Source organism: Dendronephthya gigantea, unplaced genomic scaffold, assembly GCF_004324835.1.
Source record: "Dendronephthya gigantea isolate DGI-Jeju-01 unplaced genomic scaffold, DenGig_1.0 000015F, whole genome shotgun sequence".
In the NCBI taxonomy this organism is placed as follows: Eukaryota; Metazoa; Cnidaria; class Anthozoa; order Malacalcyonacea; family Nephtheidae; genus Dendronephthya; species Dendronephthya gigantea.
In genome coordinates this window covers 1153868-1169978 of record NW_021163025.1, presented here as the reverse complement: position 1 = coordinate 1169978, position 16111 = coordinate 1153868, and the positions used below count along the sequence as shown (strand labels likewise).

Here is a 16111-nt window from a genome sequence, read left to right as displayed (position 1 = left end):
TATTTTTACAAAAGATGATGGCATTTCTATTCTTCAAGGTTTTTTTCAAATAGAGGAGCTGCTCCCCAGTGTTCAAAAGTGCTGCACATCTCATGTAAAGCAAATATTGACACCTGAGTTGATGAAGTCAAGAGAATTTCTAGAGGGATGCTCTATCAGCGAGAGGTACGGTTTTCTTTTGTTTCTTTGCTCAATATTCTATAAATAATTTAGCAATCGTATCTATTTATACAACTGGTGCTATAGCAGTCCGCTCTGGGTTGTGGTAATTCCCTATTTATTTCCACCAAAAAACATCGATCCAAAGCTTCGATCGATGTTTTTTTGACTGATGTTTTCTCAAAATTATAGGCTAACTTATATAATTTTCTAAATGAAATATCTAATCATAGCTGTTCTCTAGTCATCTTTTCGTTACCACACGGCCTTAAGCGTTTATTTTTAGACGTTTTGTTTTGCCTTAATAGTCCTGGCCTGGAGGAAATATTATTATGCGTTCTGGAAATCATTGAAGTACCAACGGTTAACAACAAAGAATTAATTGATGAAAAGGATTTCAAAATAATCTTAGAATGGTGCGACGTTTGGATAATTCTACTTAAAGCAAACGGTATGTCATTGTATCGCAGAGGCCTAATTCGTTCGGTTACAAGAAGGACTTTTATTCCCTTTCAGCTAAAGTGAAGAAAGTTGATGGTGTGCGCCGCGTTCGAACATAACCACAATGGATTATATAATAATGGATAACATATTTGTGTGCATGGATTATACGGTGTTTGATTGACTTTAATGGACGTAGGGATAAGAAAAAACTATAATATCAAAATCGAAAACTCTTCGTTTATGTTAAACGCGCCACATATATATTCAGATTTTTGAGATATAATCATGCAAAATACGATTTGGCCTAACCTATATGTTGTCATGAACAAGTTGTTCATCACGCTCAAGCAAATGAACAATCTTGATTAGTTTACTTTCTGTATAACTTGTTCATCTACTGTAAACATGAGAAAATATTCTTTTCAATCCAGGAATTTGTTTTTTGTCTTAGAATTTGTCTCTTTTTACAGCTATTTCCTGAAATTGTCGGTTTGAAGTGGTTGATATTTTAAGTAAACATGTAATTGTAGTGTTTTTCATAAACTTAAGAATCTTCCCCATATTTATTTTCAATTGACAAAGAAAAATATGCATTGAATCATGAATCTTCATTATTGAGTTTCATGCAGTCTTTGTATAACCAAAAAAGAAGAATAATAATATCCTCGGAAATTTTTCTTTATTTTCAGGAATGCTCGAGGACTCAAAAAAATATCACGATGGAAGAATAATTTGCCAACAGCTATCAGAGTGCATTTTCAAGGGAAGCATCTCTCCAAAACTCACAGAACAACTGTGCAGAGAGAAAAGAAAGATTTCAACATTGTGCGCCAATGCAAAGCCCAAGCAAGAATCCCGACTGCTTTTTGAGAGTTTAATCTCAAAATTAAAGTCGGAGGCAGAAAAATTTTCCCGAAAAATTCACATGATAGAGTCTGTAATCAATTTTGGGATGAAACTATCGCATAAAAAACTCTCTGATTCTGAAATTAAGAACTTCAAGAATATTATCGAAATCTTCAATGATCTTCAGGCAAACTTGCGTACACGGAAGGTGAATGAATTACAAGATGACACAATTTGGGGAACTTTATTTCCTTTGTTTAAACCAGCTGAAACATTGCAACCTTTGGCAAACTCAATGACATTTATGGCTGTGGCAGAAAAGTGCTTAGAATCACGAAAATCAGATGGAGACAAAGACGGAAGCAAAGATGGCAGCACGAGAGTAAATGATTTTTATTCGTTGATAGAGTTTATAACCAATACAGCGATAAAAGAATTTGAAAACCACTGGCATTCTGTTTTCAAAGATCCAGAAACGTTCAAATTTGAGGAAATGAAGTCGATGCTTGTCAATTTTAAGGATGAAAACCAACTTGATAAGGAGTTCGAAATCCTTAAAAACTTTTTCCGTGAGCCAATTTCTGGGAGTGTTGAAAGCTACACCAAAAACTGCCTGATGTACCAAGAAGCAGAAAAACACCTTGAAGGAAGCAGCCCAATTAAATTTAAAAATTCCAAATTAACCAATATGTTCGAAAAATTTAAATCATGTCTACCAAAACAAGACACACTTACTTTGGAAAATTTCAGCAAATTCAGGAAAACGTTACAGAAATTAACTTTAGCGTTTTCGGAAGAAGTCCTAAAATGGGTGTCTAAGAATTCGATGTCCAGAGAATTGGTTTGTTTCTTAGAACAAATTGTTGACGAAGACATGAGTTTACTGATTGGTGCTGTCGACGAACATTTCGAAAAATTTGTTTCCGAGTCATCAGTTTCCGAACTTATTTATGTTCATAGTTTTCTAAAGCCTTTCATTAAAAGGAAAAAACAGGAATGTAATTCCATGGACTTCTTGAGGATGCTGAAACAATCGTGTGATGGTGATAAAGATGTAGAAAAAACGATTCAGAAGTGCAGTATGAACGTGCACAGTCTTCGTGGGTGGTACAAGAGCATTGCGAACCGAGGAGAGATGACTAAAGAAATCATCAGTAATTGCCTAAGCAGAGGAGAATACCGGTTGTCACAAAAAGATGGAAAATGCGAAACTGAGATGAGTTACGAACCTCAGGAAGATGGTGGAAGTAAAAAATATTATTCTCTCCCGGAACTACAAGATTTACAAAGTCGTGCGCATCTCATTGCTACTTTTCATGGGAATAAGAGTATATCGAGTGATTCAAACAAATACAACATGGATTCTACCAAATGCAGTGAGAACATTGACTTTGATAGCTTTATAGAACAAGTTGACCTGCTAACGGAAATTTCTACCCTTCTATCGACATTGCGTTTGTCTGGGTACGTGAAATATCGAAACATTGAGATAAATATTAAGACAACTGAAAAACTGAGGAAACAAAGAAACACCCTACTGAAAGATAAACAAAAATGGGAAAACGACCTGGTTTACGCGCGTAAACAATATTGCTTTCTCAACTTCTACCGCTCTGACCAAATCTGCATAATATACGATTATTTAATGAATGGATCGAAAGTTAATTGTGACGAAGTTGCTTCTTTGATTCATTTCATTGACCCAACTATAAATGAGCAGCAGGTAAAGCAGCAACAAAGCCAGAAATCAGATTCAAACGACAATCCAGAGTTGTTGCTAAGGATTGTGGGCACAGCGTTAGATGAAATCTTCCGTGAATCAAAACCTGTCGACAGACTGATACCAGAAGACTGTCAAAGTCAATCACACCCCACGATGGAGGCTACAGTTACCCCGGGAGAGATTTTTGTTGCGAGTTTGGAGCCGGGAAGTCCATTAACCGCCAACGTAATCCTCAAACTGTACGAAAACACATCAAATACATTTCCTGAACCGTACCAAATTGTTTTCTGCAGTTCCCAAACAACGTGGGAGGAAATATTCCTTTTACTGCAGAGATGTTTCACACATTCGAAATACTGTCATAAAAAATTGTTTTGTATTGCGAATGTTGAATTGCTACTAAATGAAATCCAATTTAAATTGGTCAACGCGCTTAGAGAGAAACAAAATTGCCATGAAAGATCCAAGGATGAAGAAACGGATTATCGTCTTGCTTTGATTTGTCGAGGAGGCGACCATCATCACATTGTGGAACAGTTTGCCCAATATACCCACCACATTGCCGGTTTGAGTGATTTATCTCTTGGATGTCGTCTCCAATCTGGTTGGCCCAACGTTAAAATGATCACATCAACTCTTCCTGGTATGGGGAAAACGGAACACATCAAACGTGATGTGCGGGAGAAAGGTATAGCCGTTGCTACATTTCCAATCAGTGGCCCATTTGAACCAAGCAAACTCATCCGGCGTTTAAAAGACTTCAAGCTTGAGAACTATCATTGTCTGCATCTGGATGTTGGCGAAGTAAGTGATCCGTTGTCTTTGGACACATTCATATTTCAACTGATTGTCACAGGAATGGTTTCAGCTGGAAATCAATTCTATCATCTACCAACACCACACATCTACATTGAAATCGCGAATACGCAAAGAGATTGGCTTCGCGAGTCATTCGTAATATTACAGTTTTTCACTCGTACTCATTTGAGATGGCAAAATTACGAGAATCTTGTAGTTAGTTCTGAAATAACAAGTAATATCCAAGTTGTTTGTCAGTATCTACATATCTTTGATCAGTCTCGCATTGAATCGGAAGATGTTCATTTTAGCGGATCAAAAAAGTCAAAGCCATTGTCAACTAAGCGCTGCCAAGAGCTTCTCGCAAAATATTATTCCTCAAATGCCGACATCAGCTTTACAACGCTTGACGCTTTCCTTGGATTTCTGGCTGATCAGCTTTCAAAATTATCCAAGAGTGCTTTTTTTAAAGTCGTTCATATCAAATCTATGATTGGAAAAGAAAGTCAACGTGTCCGTACGAAACTCTTCGATGGACTTTTAAAAGTATCAAAGGAATTTGCATCCCGTGCCTTAGCTACTTGCCGCCCCAGTGATGATATCAATTCTCTAAAGGCGTTGGACGAATCGATGGCCTCAACTGTCAAATCAGCTACATACATGGTTGAACGAGTAGCAAAAATGATAAGGTGGGAGCACAGTAATCATTTACTAATTGTGTTTCATGGTCGCAATTCGCAAGCAATTACTGCCATGTATCGAGACATACGCTTTGTTCCTGCAAGTGTCAAAGAGCTGTTAAAAAGTCAAGGTGTGAGAGGAAATACAGAGCTAGAAGATTTCAACGAGTTTGATCAAGAGCAACTACAAAATAAGTTACAGAAGATTGTTTGTACGAAATCGCATGAAAAAGAGAAAAATATTTCCGAGGGGACAAGTACGTATGCGTTGACTCCCGATAACATCCTGAAAATGGTATTAATCATATTACGAGTACGTGCGAATGTTCCAGTTATCATCATGGGGGAGACAGGCTGTGGAAAGACCAGTCTTATAAGGTATTTGGCCAATACATGTGGCGTACAGTTCTGTACATTCAATTTTCATGCTGGAATATCAGAAGAAGATATCGTTGCATATATTCGGGAGAAAAATGAGAGCAACGAACAAATGTGGATTTTTTTGGATGAAATAAACACATGTGATCATCTAGGAATCATCAGTGAAATGATATGTCATCATTCCTTGCTGGGACAACCATTATCGAACAGTCTTGTTTTCCTAGCGGCTTGTAACCCATACGTTTTACGTTCTGAAGAAAAAGTCAAGACAGCCGGTCTCAAAGACAAGCAGAATACAAGTGAAGAATGTTCTAAACTAGTGTACCGTGTGCATCCATTGCCTGAAGCTATGGTTGACTATGTTTGGGATTATGGTTCACTGGCACCAGAAGATGAAAGAAACTATATTAAGAGAATGGTGAAAGACCTGCCAAAGGAGTATGAGGGAATGCTTGTTGACTTGCTAGCTACTTCTCAAAAGTTAATTCGGGAGGCTGAAAAGAATCGTTTTTGTGTCAGCTTACGCGACGTGCACCGCTGTATTCACCTGATCAGCTGGTTTGAGAAGACGTTCAAGTTGCGGCAAGAGCTTAAGGGAAACGAGGATGAGTACCTCAGCTATCTTGAGCAATACCATTCGATTTCACAACAGTGCAAAAATGATCCGACGATTAGGAGTATTGTCCTCGCTCTGGCACACTGCTATCTTTGCAGATTACGAACTGCAAAGTTTCGAAAGCGTTACCGAGAATCCATGATGGACATATTTAATCATGATAAGGCCATAATGACCTACAATGCAGATTTAGATACTTTTGCGGCCATTCTTCGTGTGGAAGAAGAATACTATTTGGATAGGATGGAACTCCCTCCTGGCACAGCAAGAAACGCAGCCCTACGTGAGAACGTCTTTGTTATACTTGTTTGCATCTTAAACCGCATTCCTGTTTTCGTATTTGGTAAACCTGGCTGCAGCAAATCATTATCTATCCAGCTCATTCGAAGTAATCTACGCGGAGAAGCCTCACGTGATCTATGGTTTAGAACGTTGCCACAACTTTACGTTGTCTCATATCAAGGCTCAGAGTCGTCCACATCCGAAGGAATCATCAAAGTGTTTGAAAAAGCGGAAAAATACAAGTCACACAACGAAGAGGAAAACGTTTTGCCCGTCGTTTTGCTAGACGAAGTTGGGTTAGCAGAGAAATCAAGGCACAACCCTCTCAAAGTTCTTCATAGTTTACTGGAACCTGGTGAAGGAAAATTTCCTGATGTGGCAGTTGTGGGAATTTCTAATTGGTCGTTGGATGCTGCCAAGATGAACCGAGCAATTACTCTCTCTAGAATAGAACCAACTATAGAAGATCTGTTTGAGACAGGAAAATCGCTGTACAGAGCTGGTGGCGGAGATTGGGAAACTTTTCAAAGAAAAAGATCTACAGTGTTTAGCTGAAGCCTATTTCGAATACCAGGCTACACAGAGCTATGCCAATTTCCATGGTCTTCGCGATTATTACTCTCTAATTAAAAACTTGGCAGCTTCCCGAAATCACAAAGAAAACAATAACATTTCATTACTATTACAACGTAATTTTGGTGGCCTTCCCGGAGAAGAGACCAACATTCAGAAGATTTTCCTCGCCAAGTTGAAGTTATTTGATGGTAAAGAGATTACTCCAGTGATCGATCTGATCCAAGCGAACATAAAGGATCCCCTTGCCCGCCACTTAATGCTCATTAGTAATGGAGATTCAGCCATTGACATCCTGAAAGAAAGTCTTGTTGAGCTAAAGGAAGAAACTATCACAATTTTCGGAAGCCGCTTCGAAGAAGATTCGTCGGATGCATATAACTATAGAATTTTGAGTCGTATTATTCTTTGCATGGAGAGGAACTGCACCCTGATATTAAAAGACCTGGAAAACATCTATGGCAGTTTGTATGATATGTTGAACCAGAATTACGCCGTTGTCGGCAACACCAAGAATTGCCGTGTAGCTCTTGGAGCTTATAGCAACCCGATGTGTCAAGTAAACGAAGGATTTCGTTGCATTGTTCTTGTTGATCAAGTGGACTGTTCTGACCCACCATTTCTTAACAGATTCGAAAAGCAGCTTCTACGCTTTTCTGACGTGCTTACCATTGACCAACAGAATATTATTACCAACCTCAGGCACTGGGTTCTGGGAATGTCCAGAGTGAAAGGATTGGAATCACATTTTAAGGAGATAGACATGTTCATTGGTTTCTACGAAGATACACTGCCATCTTTGGTTTTATCTCACGGCCGTGACACAGATAGCTCAACTTTGGAAAAATGTAAAGATGAATTGATGTGGATTGCGTCCCCTGATGGCGTGCTTCGGACAAGAAAATGCACATATTTGAACGAGGATTCACAGCAGGTCGAGAAATTGAGGAAAAAGTATTTCAATGGACTAATTCACCAAGGTTTCTCTGTCTTTGTGGAACACGTTATCAGCCAACCAGAATCATCTTTCTTTGCTGGTGATGAAATAAGCTCCAAAATGATCGTCATGACATTTGCCAACATTCATACAGATATTCGTCAGTGTTTGGAGGCAAGCTTGAAGTTGAAATGCCAAGCTGAACGGCTTGGTGCATATAAATCTGAAAAGCAACTGACTGAAATGATCAACAAATATTGGAATGCACCAGAAAAGGAGTTATTAGTTTTGCAGTGTAAACCAGATTTGGATGGTAAACATCTATTACTTGCACGCTTCATTATCGAAGAGGAAAGAAATGCCTACAAGCGAGGATTAACAGGAAAGAAAGCACGAGGGAAGAAGCATGTTTGTATTGTTGTACACGTTCGACGCGGAGAAGAAGCAGATGTTTCCTGGCAGTTTAATTTCGTTAGTCGTTGGAGACTAGTATTCCTTGACGTCCTTGAACCACCCCCAATTCCACTGAATGAAATACTTGGTAAAAGCGTCAAAGAGCTTCTTTCATCTTCCATATGGCCACTCAAGAAAATTGCACAAAGCCAACTCTTATGGTGTTTCACCTGCCTTAAATATACCAGTATCCAACGACCTTTGCGAACTGTTTTTCACATTGCAAAGAATCTCTTGAAATCAGAAGCGGTTTCGAAAGTAATCAAGCAATTAATTTTGGAGTCAATTGACCTAAAAGCATCAAAACATCAGGGTACATACTCTGATTGGCAGGTTGAGGTTGCTTGTGACCGCCAGGCGTTAGTTAATTCATCCACTCTTTATTATGCCATGAAGCAGTTTGTGTCCCGGTTAGTCCGAAACCCACTGTGTAAAATTGTTTATTTCTTGGAAAAGGAAAATGCATGGCCACCTCATCTGACTCAAGAGCCCAATGACATCATGAAAACAAAATTGGAAGACTTATGGTGCCAATTGCTCGTTGAAACCAAAATTTTTAAAATGTCGGATATCCCAGAGCTACTTGGAGCGGAATCATGCGTGGTTGAAAGCACGAGCCTAGATCTAAGCCTACCTTTTAGCCAACTGGTAAGCAGAAAGGTCGATGATGTCAAGGAACTGTTTTTAGAAGATTACGCGAAACTCCTGGAAAACGACGATGACGACAAAAAGGCTAAAAAGAGAGTTCGAGAACAGCAAGTGAAACGATTTACTGTGATGATCACAAATTTGGTTCCTGAACTTAGTGCTTACACTTTTGATTGTTACGACTTATACATGAAAGATATTTTAGATATGACGACTGCGAACTTCAGCCAAACATTAAGTCGTTCTATCCGGGTGTCCATAGCACAAGCTGTATTTGTTTCGGAGGAAAGGCCGGATTTGCCACCGGATGATATGGCCGAGTTTTGTACACTGCTTCACACCTTCGTATGGGTTAATCGCAAACAGATTAGTGACTTGATGCAGATGATTTGTGTTTGTAAGCCGTTTATAGGACTCGAAGTCCTAGCAGGTTTAATTGAAGGCATCCTTTGCAGCTCGGAGGAAGTGAGATTATCACAAACACTCCCTAGCGACCAGGAAGAAGCTTTCACAGAAACAGGAAGATTAAGAGACATCGTGGTTACGGCGTACTGTGAACAAATGTTTCCTTCTCCTACAAATGTCGAAAAGAATGGTGGCCCCTACGCATGGACACGAAACGCAAATTTACTGCTCTCATCGGCGACCAAGATAAGTGAATATCCACCCGCTTTACATTACCTACGTTTATGTGTGGATTTTTCCAGGATTATCCTACCTTTAAATTCATCTTTACTGAATACTCTCAACGAAATTGGCATGGCCCTTAAACCTGAATACCTCGATAACGATAAATCATTTGAAATGGTTACTACATATCTGATAGCACCACTCAAAGAGGGAATCAGAGATAATGATGATAAGAAAGAAGCTCTACTGAAGTTTTTGGCTCTGTTCTATGGACGTTGCATCGACACGAATGTTGATGCCTTCTGTGTTCGTTCAATAATTGAGCAAGTTCTTTCTTTGAAGGAATCGAAGTTTGCAATGATGATGAGTCCTGTTGTGTTACGGCTACTCGAGGTGGAAGAAACACAGACGCCTGGAATATTTATGGACACAATTTCCAATCCAAGTGCTTTGGAGGACTGTCCTTGTCTGCTGAATATCGACGAAGCTTTCAAAAATCTTTGCTCGATAGATCATGATTCGTATCCAGCGGTAATGATTTGTGATTTAATTGGACTTTTGTTGAAATTTGATCGTTTTAAATCCGGAGATCGAAGTAAGAGTGGCACTTTTAAATTTGACGACGTTAATAGCCCTAATTGTGAAGTCCTTTTGCTTGCTAAATCCGCCATAAATTTGATATCCCAAAACACTGAAGATGAGCGTGGTTTAAGAATACTCGCAGCCGTTGCATTCCTTCGAAGATTCATCACAAAGTTAGCAGAGTTTATTGCTAAAAACCCTGGTGTTATGATCAATGACGGTCCATATACTCATGTGCTGAATGAAATTAACTCACTGTTGAGAAAGCCAAAAATCCCATTACGAGAGTTCTTCGTAAAAACACTTCACAAGCACTTAAGTTTATTTGATTTAGAAAAGTTATCTACACAGAACGAAGTTCTTCCAACAGTAAAAAACTTGTGGCCTAATGATGCTTTGTATCAGGATAAAGCGGTGTTTACCTCTGTGTTGATGTTTTCCGAGTATAAAGAGGCGAAGGTTGCTTACTTGAAATTGTTGTCAAACGATGATTCATCAATGCGAGGGTTTTTGAAAACAGCCAATCGATCTCCGAACCATGCTTTTGCTCTTCTTGGAGTTCTCATAAACATGATATACTTAAAGCGGGCTGTGCGAAGAATCACGGATAAAGAAGCACAAATAGCCATGTGGTTTGTTAACAAGATTAATTCGTTCCCGAGGATGTTCCAGGAACTTTTGTTACGAATTATTGGCCGTCGTGATTTCCATTGTTCACAACTTCAACTTTCAACGGAGTCATCAGTGAATGAAGTAGAAATGGCGCTATTAATTCTTCACGTTGCCTGCGTAGTAGCCACCAGTTCACTTAACGAAAAAATGCCAATTTATTGGTACTTCACGAAACCTTTTAAATTTACACAGCCTTGTGTTCTTGCCCATTGTAAGGAGATGCGTTCCGTATTTCAACACCTACCAAGCGTCGAAGAATCAGCCCGTGCTACCTGTTGTTCATGTGGTTTAAGATTGGCTTTTAAAAGCAATATCAATGAAACAGTTTGTCCACACTGTCAGGAAGCATTGAAAGATGAGACAGAGTACATTGCCTCTTCCGAGACGTTTTCGACTCAGTCACTACTCTCCAGTTGTTGTAATTCAAGTTTGGATTCGGATCTCTGCACAAAAGAAATGCGTCCAGCGGTTTTTCGAGCTTTACACCTCATCGTATACTCGTCCTATTACGCTGGAATTGCTCTTGGAACCTCGACGGGGGAAGATGTGTCACGCGTTTTGAATATCGTACACGGATATGATCCTAAAATTGATACCAAAAGCTCAGCAGATTTTTGTTTTGAAATCATCGAATCCGATCTACTGCATTTAATGAAAATTCTTAATAGTCAAAAAGATGTTGTAATGAAAACCATGCATCTCGTGCTTGAAAGAAGTTCAGCTCTGATCAGAAGTAAAGACTTACTAGGATCAAACGACTGCTCAACACCAGAGATGTGTCGAGAGTGGGAAGACGAGTTTGCGAAGCACACGAAAGCAGTGCTCCTGAAGTCACGAAAATTGTCAATGGAAATAAAAGGGATGATCAAACTGCAACAGACAAACGACAGTCAAGCTAAGGTTACATTGGAAGACTGGATTTTGGAACTTGACGAATATCCTGAACATCGTGAAGATAAGAACCAGCAATTAAAGAGATTATTTCGTATGACGAAGCAACCATGTTTTGAGGATTTCCGTTCGGCATTTTTGCATTCTCCAGAAAAGATTCAATCAAAGCATAGTTTCCTGTCCTTGTTCTTTGCAAAGTTTGAGCAAATCAGAATCGGTGGCCATCTTTATCACCTGTTGAAATGGTCTCGGCTTGTATCATCAGCATTGTCCCATCGCGTCAGCAGAAAAGATGCAGAATCGAAATCAATCAACGACTTTATAACTGGCCATCTTCTACAACTAAACCGCACTCCAGAAGAAAAAAGCAGCTTGAAGGCGTCCTTTGAAAAGTTTCAAAAAGCGTGGAATGAAGTGTGTCTGTTAGTTGACCAAACAAATAACAAAGAGAAAATGCCTAGTTTGATGGAGACAGATTATGTAGCCTACTGTTTAACAGAAGGTGAATATGGTATCCACCTTAGAAACGCTATTGAAATCCTGGTTTCACATCAAAATTCGATCTTAGATGCGATAATTTCTCTCTCATCGCGTCACCATCCGGCTTTAAGTTTCCTCGAACAAGAAAACTACAGCAGTGTCGCGATCGCATCGATTCAAAACGTTCAAGAAAAAGAAATAATCAATTTCCAATGGTCTGATGAGTTGTTGAAATACACACCAAGGAATCTCGAGTATGGTAAAGGTCACGAAATTGCGTATGATTTTGAGCGAATAGAAATTTGGCTTGCAGAAACAATCGCGTTTGGAAAGTGTTATTTGACAGGTACACTGAACGAGTTCATATTCGCAAAGGAACTGTTCCACTCGTATGGTCCTTTATTGACAGAGTTTCGACAGTTAATAAAACCTTGCATTACCTTGCCGAAAGATGTACGCAAAGATCTGGATGAGCTAAAAGAGCAGAGGATCAAGGACGCCCAAGATCTTCTTCAACATATCGAAGTGCTCATCTTCTTGCTTAAACGAAACTTGAAGAACATCAACGTGGATATGACATTGAAAGTTTTCACTGAAAACTGTCCCACTGAAATCCCCTTTCCAATAGAACTCTTACCTCAGTCTGGAAGTTCGATCAAGATAGAACACGTTGCTGCACTTTACGAAGCTCTTGAAGACGTTCTTGCTGATGGTGCTATCGAAGGACTTGATGGAAAGTTTAGGAAGCAAATGACAGACGGCATGGAAAAAACCGTTACCGCTATGACAAACAGAACGACTGGCGGTGTTCAGTTGAAGGCAAGCGATTTCTTGAGAGTGCTTCGTCGTTTCGTTTTCCGTTACCTTTCATCTGAAAAGTACTGGCCTGAGGAGAGTACAACGTTGCAAAATCATTTGAAGAAACCTTCGCTCTGGTTCCCATTGAAACCACCAAATATGGATGACATCCCGAAAGAGATTACCCTAGAATACATCTACTCCATAGTGAAGTATCTTGAAGAAGAGAAAGTAAGTAATAACATTATGCGCAATAAGTATGCTTGATACTCCCATGCACCATGAGATTATTTCTGAACACTTTATCCAATCCACTTGGTTCAGGTTTTAGGCTTTAGGCTACCCCGCTGTTAAACTAAATTTTGAACTTGGAAAGTCAGCAGTACAGCTAGCTGGAATAGAAAATTGGCATAAACAAATAGCATAAAAAATTGGTATAAAGTAAAGAGTGAATGTGAAAAGTGAATTAAATGCGACAATTAAAAAAATAACTTAAGTAAAAATTACCAATTTTACTGATATGAACACTTTTTTCCATAGAAAAAGGCAAATACATCAGGGAAAGTAACCAACTTTGGCGGCCGACGTCAGCTTAGAAAGGTGTCGCATATAGCATGACATAAAATGACACAGCCTCATTTATAGATAGGCGACATAATGCTTTAATTATTCTTAAGGTAGCGTTGTAATGAAGATTTAATATGTAACCATAGGTATTAAAGGTAGATAATTAATTGAAGTGAATACAATGTGACGTGAAATGTTAAACTTGAAAGCTACAGTTCCAGATTTTTCGAAGAAAAATCGTGAGCGATGCATGGGCGTGGAAAAAAACACGCAGTTTTGAGAACCGACAGCTAAAATCCTAAACGTTTTTAGAAATTAAATACCATTATATCCTGCCAGAAAAAAAGTCAAATTGAAGGTTAAAACTGGCTAAAGCTCAGTCATTATGGTGTCATTAAAGTTGTATTCACTTCATTATGTACTACGTCAAATGTTCACAGTATAGTGGATCTATTGACAAAACCATGGTATGAAATGAAACACACTCCGATAAACAAAGACATCTTACAAACCCAAGATTTGATTTATAAAGGCCTATTTACACTACCATTTGTGGTATACGATTCGTACCCTGGCGTATGTGAACGTAAGAACACACGTACAAACGTGACACTTTAAATTCCACACTGAACAATATGAATGAAGATTGTGATATAGGCCCTCTTTTACATCCGTCAGAATGATAATTGCATACAACTTATCGTGTAGTCTAAATAGGCCTTAAAAAGACAAGAAGCGATTATTCAATTGGTGATATTTCGACTCTATTTCAGAATCATTGTCAAACCAGACACCAGACTAAATTATTTACAAGCTTGTTAGGTCTGTATACAGGAAAGATGACGTTATCAACTAGAGGAGATGAGAATGTTAGGTGTTATATTACAATTGGCAACAAAGATTACAGAGACACAATTAATTCCATGAAAATAAGAAATGATTCTGAAATAAAGTCGAAATATCACCATGGAATTGGATAATAACGTCTTGTCTTTCTTATAAATCAAATCTTGCATGGGTTTGTAAGATGTCTTTGACTTTGTTTATCGTAGCATGTTTTATTTTATACTTTTTGAAATTGTCTTCTAGTAAAGATTTTAAATCATAGTATACCACAGTATAGTGGACCTTTTAAAAAAACAAAAAAAAATGCTAGAAATAGTGACTGTAGTAAGTCTTTGTAGATGAGGAGCTGCCTCTTATCCCGGCTCTTGTGAGGATTGGCACATTTTGACAATTTCCCTTTGGAGCCTGATGATACATCAATGAGAACAATTGCATGTATGCAATATAAATGAGAGGCGACCTCTAGTATGTAGCTTTTCCACTTTCAACATAATTGCACATAACAATGTTTTGTTATTGTTGTTTTAGTAATCAAACTATAACATATTAAACTGCTTTGATTTTATGCTAAAGAATATAGTTCTTATTTCAGTTATTTGATACAGGACAAATAATTGTACATTACTTGTCCCAAGTTATGAATGATTCAGTGTTGAAGTTGATAGTATATGAACAGCCAAATTTTCAACGGAGCTCAAGATACGCCGTTTTCAGAGGACCTGGCCGTCGACGAAATATATAATCAACAATGCGAGGCGAAAACGAAGCGGATAGGCCGTATTCTGTGGCACGAAAAGTCGCTTAGAAAACGATTTTCGTTGCCCCCCTTCGGGCACTACTTGAAAACACGATAGAAAAATAGGATAAATTATAAAAAGTCTAAATTCATTTGTTTTCACCTTCACAAACTTGCAGTTTTCGACCATTTCATCTTCGAAAAATCAGTAAATTTGCATGTTTTGAAATACACCGACGCCATTTTGATTCAGGAAATGTCCCAAAAAATACTTGGTGTAATATACAACATATATAGCAGAATCAGCAGTTTTATTTGTAAAGGTGGCGTCTTCCGACTCATGTCTAATTCTTTTTGACGGAAAAAAGGCCCACTACAACTTTTAGTGACGTGTCTTCTCAAAAACTTTTTTATTGTCTTAGTATTTAGCTAACGCTAGACGGAGAGCATCGTGATATTGCACGGAGAAGTTTAGATCTTGTCAGCGAAAACGTAGAAAATGTTAAAACTGACTGTATCGAATACGCAAATTTCTCGTATCACAGAGCTTGTTATTCGGCATTGACAAATAATATTCACATCAATATCTATACGTATCTTGGTACAACGCAACAAAGCTCCCTTGTTGAAGCCTGCTTGCACAGCAAAAATGCTGGAAACTTCATTTAAATACCGGTATAAAACTGCTGAATCTGCCATATATGTCGTATTTTACACAAAGTATTCTTAATATTTCCTGAATCAAAATGGCGTCAATTTATTGCAAAACATGTAAATGCACTGATTTTTCGAAGATGAAATGCTCGAAAACTGCAGGTTTGTGAAGGTGAAAACAAGTGAATTTAGACTTAGTTTCTATAATTTACCCTAATTTTCTATCGTGGGGGCAACAAAACTGAACGATAATCGGCCACAGAATACGGCCTCTAAACCGAGTTAGCAGCTATCAGCCATATATGACGAGCCTATATTTGATTCAGCAAATAAGTTGGTAATCGCATACGGAGCCCTGGGCATCCAGTTTTCAGAGCTATATATAGCCGTTCTCACTATACTAACCGTACAAGACGAACTTTGGGATGTTGTACGTTGCAATGACCTGAAAAAATATAAGTTGTAAGGTGCGTGATAATTGTAGGCGAAAAGAAAGCTTGAAAAGGTAAAAATAATCTATTTCTTCCCACGCAGTAAATACATCTAAGATATAGAAAACAATTCTGATAACAAAATATAGTCGAAAAGATTTCAGATAACAAAATATAGTCGATCCATCATGTTAATGGGAATGGGTAAAACTCTCACGTAAGTGGACGGCAAATTTTTCATCAAAATTCTTTTTAACTGCACAGCGGACATTGTTACATTCCCA

At 38.4% G+C, this 16111-nt stretch overlaps 1 protein-coding gene across 1 annotated transcript; it reads left to right on the top strand.

Annotated features, from left to right (window-relative positions):
- Positions 1-6747: 6747 nt before the first annotated feature.
- LOC114520096 lies at positions 6748-14581 on the top strand. Its single transcript, XM_028540305.1, has 2 exons — positions 6748-12824; positions 13134-14581. The coding sequence occupies exons 1-2, from the start codon at positions 6762-6764 to the stop codon at positions 13209-13211; spliced, it is 6141 nt and encodes a 2046-aa protein (XP_028396106.1). The 5' UTR covers positions 6748-6761; the 3' UTR covers positions 13212-14581.
- Positions 14582-16111: the final 1530 nt, after the last annotated feature.